At 39.1% G+C, this 12,271-nt stretch overlaps 1 protein-coding gene across 2 annotated transcripts in view; it reads right to left on the bottom strand.

The window, feature by feature from the left end:
* The window catches only part of WDR70 (WD repeat domain 70), a 318,511-nt gene that overhangs the window by 106,865 nt on the left and 199,375 nt on the right, over positions 1 to 12,271 (bottom strand). For both annotated transcript variants that reach the window (XM_060092819.1, XM_060092820.1), the window contains exon 10: positions 5,637 to 5,811. In XM_060092819.1, coding sequence (XP_059948802.1) covers positions 5,637 to 5,811 — 175 coding nt within the window. The remainder of the gene's footprint in view (positions 1 to 5,636; positions 5,812 to 12,271) is intronic.

The following is a 12,271-nucleotide window of genomic DNA, read 5'->3' as shown; positions in this document are numbered from 1 at the left end:
TCTCAGGTGTCATTTACAAAAAATGTGCTATAGAACTATGTGGTAGACTTTTAGCCATCCATATATATTTTCTAAACTCCAAGTATTAGGCCTAATGAAAAGAAAGAAATCTATATTCGAATTTTTAACATGACTCTTTATATTTTTTATAGAGACACACCATTTTTTTCCTCAAAGGAAGATATTAGAACCATTTTATAAATCTCTTGATTTTTAAAAATTGTTTAAAAATATCATTTTTTCCTCTATAATGTACTTCTCTTCCCCCAGTAGTCAATATTTCACTGCTTTAACTTAAACAACTAATACTGGGTGAAAGCTGAGAATTATTGTTAAGCGCGATCAGTCTTTGCAAAAAGAAGGGAAAAGACACCTTTTTGTCATTTGTCTCATTCTCAGTGAGACGGTAGGTTCTCAAAACTACCACCAGGTGAAGTGTTCCTGATCTAGGTAGACAGCTAGATATATGGACAGACATAGAGCTATAGAGAAAAGTACAGAAGGATATATACCAGGTAATTTACAAGCACCATGAGTTAGAGATAGGATAATAAGAGTAGAGGCAATTAATAAAACAGTAATAGTAATAATAATAATTTTTTAAAGTGTATATTTCATGTTTGTAAAATTATGATTCCATTTAAATAAAGAAATTTTGAAAAAAGCCAATTAGAACTATATCTATTATTACAAGGCTGTCCATGTTACAGTCTCAAATAAAAAAAGCAAACTGTAAATTCTCCATTTTGAAAACAAAACATTTTACTGTGTCTGTGCGTATATGTGTATATATATATGTGTGTGTGTGTGTGTGTGTATGTACACACACACACACACAAATAAAGGAAAAGATGTAGAAGGCCATAAATCAACCTAATCTTAACTTGGGTTATCTGAAGGTGACTGGAGACATTTAAAGATTTGTGGAACACTGGATGCAAGCTACTACTGGTGATTTTATTTTCTGTCTTCTTTCTCCTTCATACCTGTTCTCTTATTCACCAGGGGCTTGTTTGCCCAGAAGCTTATCTCCTGGTGTGATTACGAGCTCTTGCCCCAGCTTTCTCTGAACCATACCAACCATTCTCTAGCATGGCTGAGAGAATGTGGGCACTGATCAACCTCTGAGCTAGAGAAATGTCTCCGCAGTGTCTCACAGGCTTGAGGCTTTCCTGGTAAGGGGTTGTAGCGTGTGCTCATGTTCCTAATCTGGGCTGGGGTTGCAGGCCAAAGGAGCAGCAGGAGGCAGGCAGGTGGAGAGCGGGTCAAGTTGCTGGTGGTACCCTATTGCCAAGTCAAACTTCACATATCATTCCCTCCCATCACCTGGATCTAGGGAAAGCAAAACTCCATGAAGATGATGGGTTCTCATTTTCCTGCCAAAATCTTAGTCTACAAAGAGTGACTGCAGTACAAGGAAGTACAGCATGTTCTTTTAGTAAAGAGGCTAGCATATTGTAGACTCCTGACAGATATGAAAGAGCACTAATGCTGCTTCGAGCAAAGTATGTCCAAAGAATTCGGTAGGTGTTTTCATTTGAACAGAAGAAGTCATTGGGTATTCATGAGACTATACAAGCTGGAATATTTTAAAAGCCAGAAATTATACGTGAGAGAGACATGAAAACAGTTTTTAAAACTCCATCTATGTTAATACAGATTATGTGTTTCTACATCATTAAGGATACATGAAGAATAACATCAGTATCTCCCTCCCTCCCTCTCTCTCTCTCATATCTCTATCTCATTATGCTTTCATATAACAAGGATAGTACTTTATGCTACTATTTTTTGATGACTTCTTAGAAATAAACTGACAATCTCAATAAACAAGTAAAATATATAGTATAGTATGTCAGAAGATGATCAGCCCTATGGAAGAAAATAAGAGGGATAGAGAGTGCCACTGGTGGGGTGAAGGTTGCAATTGTACATAGTGTGGAGTCAGGGAAGGCCTTGCTGAGAAGTGAAAATCTGAGCAAAGTACTGAAAGAGGTGAGAGGGAAAAGCCATGTGAACACCTAAGAGAAGAATGCTGGAGGCTGAAGGGTTCGCATATGCAAAGGCCCCGAGTCAGGGGGCATGCTGTTACCTCTCCAACGTCATCTCCCCATATTCTGCACCTCCCCCACTTTACTCCAACCAAGCAGTGGCCTCCTCGCTGTTGCTCACATAAGTGCTGCTGAATGGGGAGTGAGGGAGCAGGAAGGCAGCGCAGACCTGAAGAAGCTCCTCTGAACTGGGCTTCCTCTCAAATTTAAAGACAGCCCAGCATCATATGACTGAGAGGGATGCTGGGCAAACAAACACTCCTCTTGAGCAGCAATGTCCAACAGAACTTTCTGCAACGATGAGAATGTTCTCTATCTGTGCTGTCCAATAAGTAGCTAGTATGACCGAGGAATTGAAATTTTAATTATATTTTATTTTATTTTATTTTTTAACACCTTTATTGGAGTATAATTGCTTTACAATGGTGTGTTAGTTTCTGCTTTATAACAAAGTGAATCAGTTATACATACACATATGTTCCCATATCTCTTCCCTCTTGCATCTCCCTCCCTCCCACCCTCCCTATCCCACCCCTCTAGGTGGTCAGAAAACACCGAGCTGATCTCCCTGTGCTATGCAGCTACTTCCCACTAGCTATCTGTTTTCCGTTTGGAAGTGTATATATGTCCATGCCACTCTCTCACTTTGTCACAGCTTACCCTTCCCCTCCCCCATATCCTCAAGTCCATGCTCTAGTAGGTCTGTGTCTTTATTCCCATCTTGCCCCTAGGTTCTTCATGACCTTCTTTTTATTTTTTTTCTTAGATTCCATATATATGTGTTAGCATACGGAATTTGTTTTCCTCTTTCTGACTTACTTCACTCTGTATGACAGACTCTAGGTCCATCCACCTCACTACAAATAACTCAATTTTGGTTTTTTTTATATTTTATTTTAATTATTTTAAATTGAAATAGTCAGATGTGGCTAGTGGCTACTATACTAGCCAGCATAATTCTAGAATAAAGGTAGGTCTTGAGAACACAGGTTTTTATCACTGATAGACACATTACTTCGAAGAAAAGAAATACATTTCATTTAATTTGCTGAAGTTCAATTGGTCTAATGAAAATTCTATGATTAAATGTGGCAATTGTGATAGCATTACTTAATTGTCACAAAACATATGTATTAACCATTATTTGCCATGTAATTCTTTGGCTATTGTGTGGAGAAAACCATTGTTATTAGGGTTTCTTATCTCAGCTTCAGTGTTTCCCTGTAGATGACTTATTATTGCTAAAGTAATAGTTTAGAACATTTTTTAAGCTGTTTTTTAATCAAACTGCGTTTCCTGCTAGCAAGTTTCTTCCTCTCAATTTGATTTGTCTTCAGGTGACACACACACATGCAAGTTTAAAAATATGAATGAAATATGATGAATAGGATGTGGTATAATTAGCTTTACATTCATGTATTATTAAATAAACAGAATCAAAGTCTGTGATTAGAAGAATGGCTTAAAAGATTCTGGGGGCGGGGGAACTGGCATTCAAATAGCTTTGGTTTCTACAAAATGGGAAATAGGAGATATACTAGTTATTTCAAGAGATGTGCAAGGCCCATCTCTAAAAACTATACTGAACTTTATGAAAATATATGGTTTCTAAGAAAAGGCATATATATATATGTAAATATATATATATATATACACACACACACACACACACACATATATATATATATATAACAAACACATCACTATTAAAGCTAGATAAGAAAACTTCATGTTTTAGAATTTCTATGTTTAAATCAACAGCACCCAGAGACGATGAAAGCTAGGAACTAAAAAATTTATTGCTTTGTTAAAACTCAGTTTATAATTCAAAGGATGTTTTAAACCTCTGAGCTGTTATGAAGCATTATGGGGTTTATAGTGGAGATGAAAACAGAAATAAAAAGATCTGACAAGCAGAAAATGCCAAAGATATTTCCAGCAATCTCAACATGGACTCCTTTTTCCTATCACTATTTTTTACCTTATTCCAAGAAAAATGACTTTAACTCATCTGCCTGAAAAGACAACTATGTTTCCAGGGGCCCCTTTCAAAATATAAGTGTTTGATAGGCAATTTTATTTGAAAGAAAATTATTATTATTATTTTTTTGCTTTACACGGGCCTCACACTGTTGTGGCCTCTCCCGTTGCGGAGCACAGGCTCTGGACGCACAGGCTCAGCGGCCATGGCTCACAGGCCCAGCCGCTCCGCGGCATGTGGGATCTTCCCGGACCGGGGCACGAACCCATGTCCCCTGCATTGGCAGGCGGATTCTTAACCACTGTGCCACCAGGGAAGCCCGAAAATTATTTTTATAATTGTTAAAAAGAAAAAGAATGTAAACTCTATGAAGGCAGAAATTTTGGTTAATCTACAGTATTTGCAGTGCCCAGAATAGTGCCTGCATATAGTATGTACTTAATATTTATTAAATTAATAATTTGACCATCATCTTTTATTAAAATAAGATAACTGGGGCTTCACTGGTGGCTCAGTGGTTAAGAATCTGCCTGCCAATGCAGGGGACACAGGTTCGAGCCCTGGTCCAGGAAGATTCCACATGCTGTGGAGCAACTAAGCCCGTGCACCACAACTACTGAACCTGTGCTCTAGAGCCCATGAGCCACAACTGCTGAGCCCGTGCACCACAACTACTGAAGCCCGTGCACCTAGAGCCCGTGCTCCGCAACAAGAGAAGCCACCGCAATGAGAAGCCCGCGCACCGCAACGAAGAGTAGCCCCTGCTCGCCACAACTAGAGAAAGCCTGTGCGCAGCAACAAAGACCCAATGCAGTCAAAAATAAGTAAATAAAATAATGTTTTTAATTATAAAAAAAATAAGATAACCAATTTGTATTATAACATTAGTGTAGATTTTCATTTTAACGTTGGTAATCTAGAATCATTCCACTTAAAAATTCTTGTTTTACCATCTATGCACACAACAAAACCCTTTTCAAAGCTTATTGGTAATTCACAAAATTAGCCAAAGGCTATTCATTATCTTATTCATTATTTCTGTGGTTACAGAATTCTATGATCCCTTCCAATTCCAAAGTTTATTTATTCTAATAATGACCAAAAACTGAAAAGAAAAAAAGTCTGAAACCTATTCAAATGGAATATCACAGAATGTCAAAACAAAATATTATTTAAATTACTAAAGAAATAATTGCATAACAACTGATGGACTGTCCTTGCTATTTCATGGTTTTCTCAAATCTTTTAAGGGGTATTTTCTAGTGCTCTGCCTAGTCTTGTTTTATATTAATGTCAGATCCTTTGCTTTCAAAATCAAGTGTACTGAGATGTCATATAATAAACTGCACTATGCTTTTTAAATTTTATACCAAAAGATTTAGCTTATTTTAAAAACAAAATCGAATACACATTGGAAAATACTGAGCTGGAATGTTTGCTAAAATGCTGTTTACTGCAAAAGTCCCAGTGTTTTATCAACTAACACTGAAGTTTAAATTAGAGCTAAACTCAGGAAATTGACCTTCATAATATTTTAACATGATGTTTGGCTTTGTAAGGTGGTTTTCTTCTAAGTAAAGAGGACTTAAATGTCTTTAACTTACAGTCATATTTCGGTCCCAGATCTGTATGCTTCCATTCTGGCAGGCAGCTGCTATGAGGTTTCCATCTCTACTATATGTACAAGTGGTGGGAATTACTTTTTTACCCTGCACTGTCCGTGGTTTAAACACACTTTTTTGCTTCTTTGGATTTTCAACTTCCCATGTCCTCACAGTCCTAAAAAAAATAAGGAGATTTTCATTTATAAAGAAGAAAGGATTTTAAAATATAAGAGTTCACAAAGACTGCTTCACCTTTTAAGCATATAAATCTAATTAATGTTTTTAATTTTTTATTTAATATTTAAATAATATTTTAAATAAAATGTGCATTGTAAAACATTCTATGCTTATAAATGAGATTACCCACTAAAATAAAGTGAACCATCCAAATTGTGTTTTCATGAAATCAAATAGCAAGTGGCAAATTCCACTTTAAATCTGTCAGAGTTCTTAGTTCTGACCCTCTAAAGCAGCAGCTTCCAAACAATTCTGACTATACACCATGATCAGTAAAACTGTTTAACATAATACACCCCCTACATACACACATTAATTTCTAAATTACATGTGTTAATGTACTGCCATATAACACACACCAGAAAACACACTGAAAAAAACTGGTCACTAAGAAAGAATGATGTCCTGCTCTAGGGCCCAGGCAAATATCTCATGTCTCTGGGGGAGGCTGACTGCCTCAAGTTTCCACCAAGTAACCACTAATAGCAGTCTAGAGCTGGAGCAGAGAGAACGAATACCTTCCTGCTCATAGCCCCAGGCAAAGGAGTACTGCCACTGAGGGAGGCTAGAATAAAATCTATATGAGAAAAAAAAATACAGAAAAACCAAAGACTAGCAACTTCTTTGCAGAAACTATCCAGGCTAAACCACTACAGAACAACATCTCTAAAGTTCTGAAAGAAATAAAAAAGTCAATCTAATATTCTAAAGCCAGAGAAAACATATTTTAAAAGAAGGTGAAATAAAGGCTTTTTCACATGAACAAAATCTGAGATAATTCATTTCCATCAGATATGTACTACAAGAAATGTTAAAAGAAATTCTTCACAAAGAACAAATATGACACAAATGGAAATATGAATCTACACTAAGAAATGAAGAGTGCCACATATGGTAAAAATGAGGGTAATGTAAAAGACATTAAATGTAAAACATTTAAAATGTTTAAATCTCCTTAAAAGATAAATGGCTATAAAGCAAAAATAATAACATATTGTGAGGTTTGTAACATATGTTCAAGTAAAAGGTGTGACAGAAATAGCACAAAGGTTGGGAGGGAGGAATGAAAGTATACAGTTTATACTATATTTGAAATGGTAAAATATTATTTGAATAGAGACTTTGCTACATTAAAGATGCATATTACTAACTCTCAAGCAATCGCTAAGACATTTTTTATAATGAATATGTAATAATGGAGAAAAAATGGAAACCAAAAATTAATCCTATCAAAAATAGGAAAAGGAGGCAGCTTCAAGATGGCAGAAGAGTAAGACACGGAGATCACCTTCCTCCCCACAGATACATCAGAAATTCATCTACACGTGGAACAACTCCTACAGAACACCTACTGAACGCTGACAGAAGACCTCAGACCCCCCAAAAGGCAAGAAACTCCCCACATACCTGGGTAGGACAAAAGAAAAAAGAAAAAACAGAGACAAAAGAATAGGGACGGGACCTGCACAAGTGGGAGGGAGCCGTGAAGGAGGAAAGGTTTCCACACACTAGGAAGCCCCTTCACGGGCGGAGACTGCGCGTGTGGGAGGGGGAAGCTTCGGAGCCGCGGAGGTGAGCGCAGCAACGGGGGTGCGGCGGGCAAAGCAGAGAGATTCCTGCACAGAGGATCGGTGCCGACCAGCACTCACCAGCCTGAGAGGCTTCTCTGCTCACCCGCCATGGCGGGCGGGGGCTGGGAGCTGAGGCTCAGGCTTCGGAGGTTGGATCTCGGGAGAGGACTGGGGTTGCGGAGTGAACACAGCCTGAAGGAGGCTAGTGCACCACGGCTAGCGGGAAGGGAGTCCAGGAAAAGGTCTGGAACTGCCGAAGAGGCAAGAGACTTTTTCTTCCCTCTTTGTTTCCTGGTGCACGAGGAGAGGGGTTTAAGAGCACCACTTAAAGGAGCTCCAGAAACGGGCGTGAGACACGGCTATCAGCGCGGACCCCAGAGACGGGCATGGGACACAAAGGCTGCTGCTGTGGCCACCAAGAAGCCTGTGTGCAAGCACAGATCACTATCCCCACCTCCCCTCCAGGGAGCCTGTGCAGCCCACCACTGCCAGGGTCCCATGATCAAGGGATAATTTCCCCGGGGGAACGCACAGCGGCCTCAGGCTGGTGCAATGTCATGCCGGCCTCTGCCGCCGCAGGCTCGCCCCGCATCCGTACCCCTCCCTCCCCCCGGTCTCAGTGAGCCAGAGCCCCCGAATCAGCTGCTTCTTTAACCCCGTCCTGTCGGGGCAGGGAACAGATGCCCTCAGGAGACCTACACGCAGAGGCGGGTCCAAATCTAAAGCTGAACCCCGGGAGCTGTGCGAACAAAGAAGAGAAAGGGAAATCTCTCCCAGCAGCCTCAGGAGCAGCGGATTAAATCTCCACAGTCAACTTGATGTACCTGCATCTGTGGAATACCTGAACAGACAACGAATCATCCCAAATTGAGGAGGTGGACTTTGGGAGCAAAGATATATTATTTTTTTCCACTTTTTCTCTTTTTGTGAGTGTGTATGTGTAAGCTTCTGTGTGTGATTTTGTCTGTATAGCTTTGCTTTCACCATTTGTCCTAGGGTTCTGTCTGTCGGTTTTTTTGTTGTTTGTTTGTTTTTTTACTTAAAAATTATTTTTCTTAATAATTATTTTTTCTTTTAATAACTTTATTTTATTTTACTGTATTTTATTTTATCCTCTTTCTTTCTTCCTTTCTTTCTATTTTCTCCTCCCTTTTATTCTGAGCCATGTGGATGAAAGGCTCTTGGTGCTCCAGCCAGGAGTCAAGTGCTGTGCCTCTGAGGTGGGAGAGCCGAGTTCAGGACACTGGTCCACCAGAGACCTCCCATCTCCACATAATATCAAACGGTGCAAATCTCCCAGAGATCTCCATCTCAACGCCAATAATCAGCTTCACTCAACAACCAGCAAGCTACAGTGCTGGACACCCTATGACAAACAACTAGCAAGACAGGTACACAGACCCATCCATTAGCAGAGAGGCTGCCTAAAATCATAATAAGGCCACAGACACCCCAAAACACACCACCAGACGTGGACCTGCCCACCAGAAAGATAAGATCCAGCCTCATCCACCAGAACACAGGCACTAGTCCCCTCCACTAGGAAGCCTACACAACCCACTGAACCAACCTTAGCCACTGGAGACAGACATCAAAAACAACGGGAACTATGAACCTGTAGCCTGCGAAAAGGAGACCCCAAACAGAGTAAGTAAAGCAAAATGAGAAGACAGAAAAACACACAGCAGATGAAGGAGCAAGGTAAACACCCACCAGACCTAATAAATGAAGAGGAAATAGGCAGCGTACCTGAAATAGAATTCAAAAAATGATAGGAAAGATGATCCAAAATCTTGGAAAAAGAATAGACAAAATGCAAGAAACATTTAACAAGGACCTAGAAGAACTAAAGAGCAAACAAACAATGATGAAGAACACAATAAATGGAATTAAAAATTCTCTAGAAGGGATCAATAGCAGAATGACTGAGGCAGAAGAACGGATAAGTGACCTGGAAGATAAAATAGTGGAAATGACTACAGAAGAGCAGAATAAAGAAAAAATAATGAAAAGAACTGAGGACAGTCTCATAGACCTAAGAGACAACATTAAATGCAACAACATTCACATTATAGGGGTCCCAGAAGAAGAAGAGAAGAAGAAAGGGACTGAGAAAATATTTAAAGAGATTATAGTTGAAAACTTCCCTAGTATGGGAAAGAAAATAGTCAATCAAGTCGAGGAAGCACAGAGGGTCCCATACAGGACGAATGCAAGGAGAAACATGCCAAGACACATATTAATCAAACTACCAAAAATTAAATACAAAGAAAACATATTAAAAGCAGCAGGGAAAAACAACAAATAACACACAAGGGAATCCCCATAGGTTGACAGCTGATCTTTCAGCAGAAACTCTGCAAGCCAAAAGGGAGTGGCAGGACATACTGAAAGTGATGAAAGGGAAAAACCTACAACCAAGATTACTCTACCCAGCAAGGATCTCATTCAGTTTGATGGAAAAATTAAAACCTTTACAGACAAGCAAAAGCTGACAGAGTTCAGCACCACTAAACCAGCTTTACAACAAGTGCTACAGGAACTTCTCTAGGCAGGAAACACAAGACAAGGAAAAGACCTACAATAACAAACCCAAAACAATTAAGAATATGGGAACAGGAACATACATATCATAATTACCTTAAATATAAATGGATTAAATGCTCCAAAAAAAAGACACAGACTCGCTGAATGGATACAAAAACAAGACCCATGTATATGCTGTCAACAGGAGACCCAGTTCAGACCTACGGACACACACAGACTGAAAGTGAGGGGATGGAAAAAGATATTCCATGCAAATGGAAATCAAAAGAAAGCTGGAGGGCTTCCCTGGTGGCGCAGTGGTTGAGAGTTCGCCTGCTGATGCAGGGGACATGGGTTCGTGCCCTGGTCTGTGAAGATCCCAGATGCCGCAGAGCGGCTGGGCCGGTGAGCCATGGCTGCTGAGCCTGTGCATCCGGAGCCTGTGCTCTGCAACGGGAGACGCCAAAACAGTGAGAGGCCTGCGTACCGCAAAAAAAAAAAAAAAAAAAAAAGAAAGCTGGAGTAGCAATTCGCATATGAGACAAAATAGACTTTAAAATAAAGACTATTACAAGAGACAAAGAAGGGCACTACATAATGATCAAAGGATCGATCCAAGAAGAAGATAAAACAATTGTAAATATTTATGCACCCAACATAGAAGAAACCCAATACATACGGCAAATACCAACAGCCATAAAAGGGGAAATCGACAGTAACACAATCATACGAGGGGCCTTTAACACCCCACTTTCACCAATGGACAGATCATCCAAAATGAAAATAAATAAGGAAACACGAGATTTAAATGATACATTAAACAAGATGGACTGAATTGATATCTATAGGACATTTGATCCAAAAACAACAGAATACACATTCTTCTCAAGTGCTCCTGGAACATTCTCCAGGATAGATCATATCGTGGGTCACAAATCAAGCCTTGATAAATTTAAGAAAATTTAAATTGTATCAAGCATCTTTTCCGAACACAACGCTATGAGACCAGATATGAATTACAGGAAAAGATCTGTAAAAAATACAAGCCCATGGAGGCTAAACAATACACTACTTAATAACCAAGTGACCACTGAAGAAATCAAAGAGGAAATCAAAAAATACCTAAAAACAAATGACAATGGAGACACGACAACCCAAAAGCTATAGGATGCGGCAAAAACAGTTCTAAGAGGGAAGTTTATAGCAATACAATCCTACCTTAAGAAACAGGAAACATCTCAGATAAACAACCTAACCTTGCACCTAAAGCAATTAGAAAAAGAAGAACAAAAAAAAAAACCCCACGTTAGCAGAAGGAAAGAAACCACAAAGATCAGATCAGAAATAAATGAAGGAAACGAAGTCAAAGATCAATAAAACTAAAAGCTGGTTCTTTGAGAAGATAAACAAAATTGATAAACCATTAGCCAGACTCATCAAGAAAAAAAGGGAGAAGACTCAAATCAATAGAATTAGAAATGAAAAAGGAGAAGTAACAACTGACACTGTAGAAATACAAAAGATCATGAGAGATTACTACAAGCAACTCTATGCCAATAAAAGGGACAACCTGGAAGAAATGGACAAATTCTTAGAAATGCCGAAACTGCCGAGACTGAACCAGGAAAAAGAAAAAAATATGAACAGACCAATCAAAAGCACTGAAATTGAAACTGTGATTAAAAATCTTCCAACAAACAAAAGCCCAGGACCAGATGGCTTCACAGGTGAATTCTATGAAACATTTAGAGAACAGCTAACACCTATCCTTCTCAAACTCTTCCAAAATATAGCAGAGGGAGGAACACTCCCAAACTCATTCTACGAGGCCACCATCACCCTGATACCAAAACCAGACAAAGATGCCACAAAGAAAGAAAACTACAGGCCAATATCACTGATGAACATAGATGCAAAAATCCTCAACAAAATACTAGCAAACAGAATCCAACAGCACATTAAAAGGATAATACACCATGATCAAGTGGGATTTATTCCTGGAATGCAAGGATTCTTCAAGATACACAAATCAATCAATGTGATACACCATATTAACAAATTGAAGGGGAAAAAACATATGATCATCTTAATCGATGCAGATAAAGCTTTCGACAAAATTCAACACCCATTTATGATAAAAACCCTGCAGAAAGCAGGCGTAGAGGGAACTTTCCTCAACATGATAAAGGCCATATATGACAAACCCACAGCCAACAACGTCCTCAACGTTGAAAAACTGAAACAAATTCCACTAAGATCAGGAACAAGACAAGGTTGCCCACTCTCACCACTATTATTCAA

Source organism: Mesoplodon densirostris, chromosome 3 (genome assembly GCF_025265405.1).
Source record: "Mesoplodon densirostris isolate mMesDen1 chromosome 3, mMesDen1 primary haplotype, whole genome shotgun sequence".
In the NCBI taxonomy this organism is placed as follows: Eukaryota; Metazoa; Chordata; class Mammalia; order Artiodactyla; family Ziphiidae; genus Mesoplodon; species Mesoplodon densirostris.
Note: the sequence above shows the minus strand (reverse complement) of the source record. Positions and strands in the feature narration are given on the sequence as shown.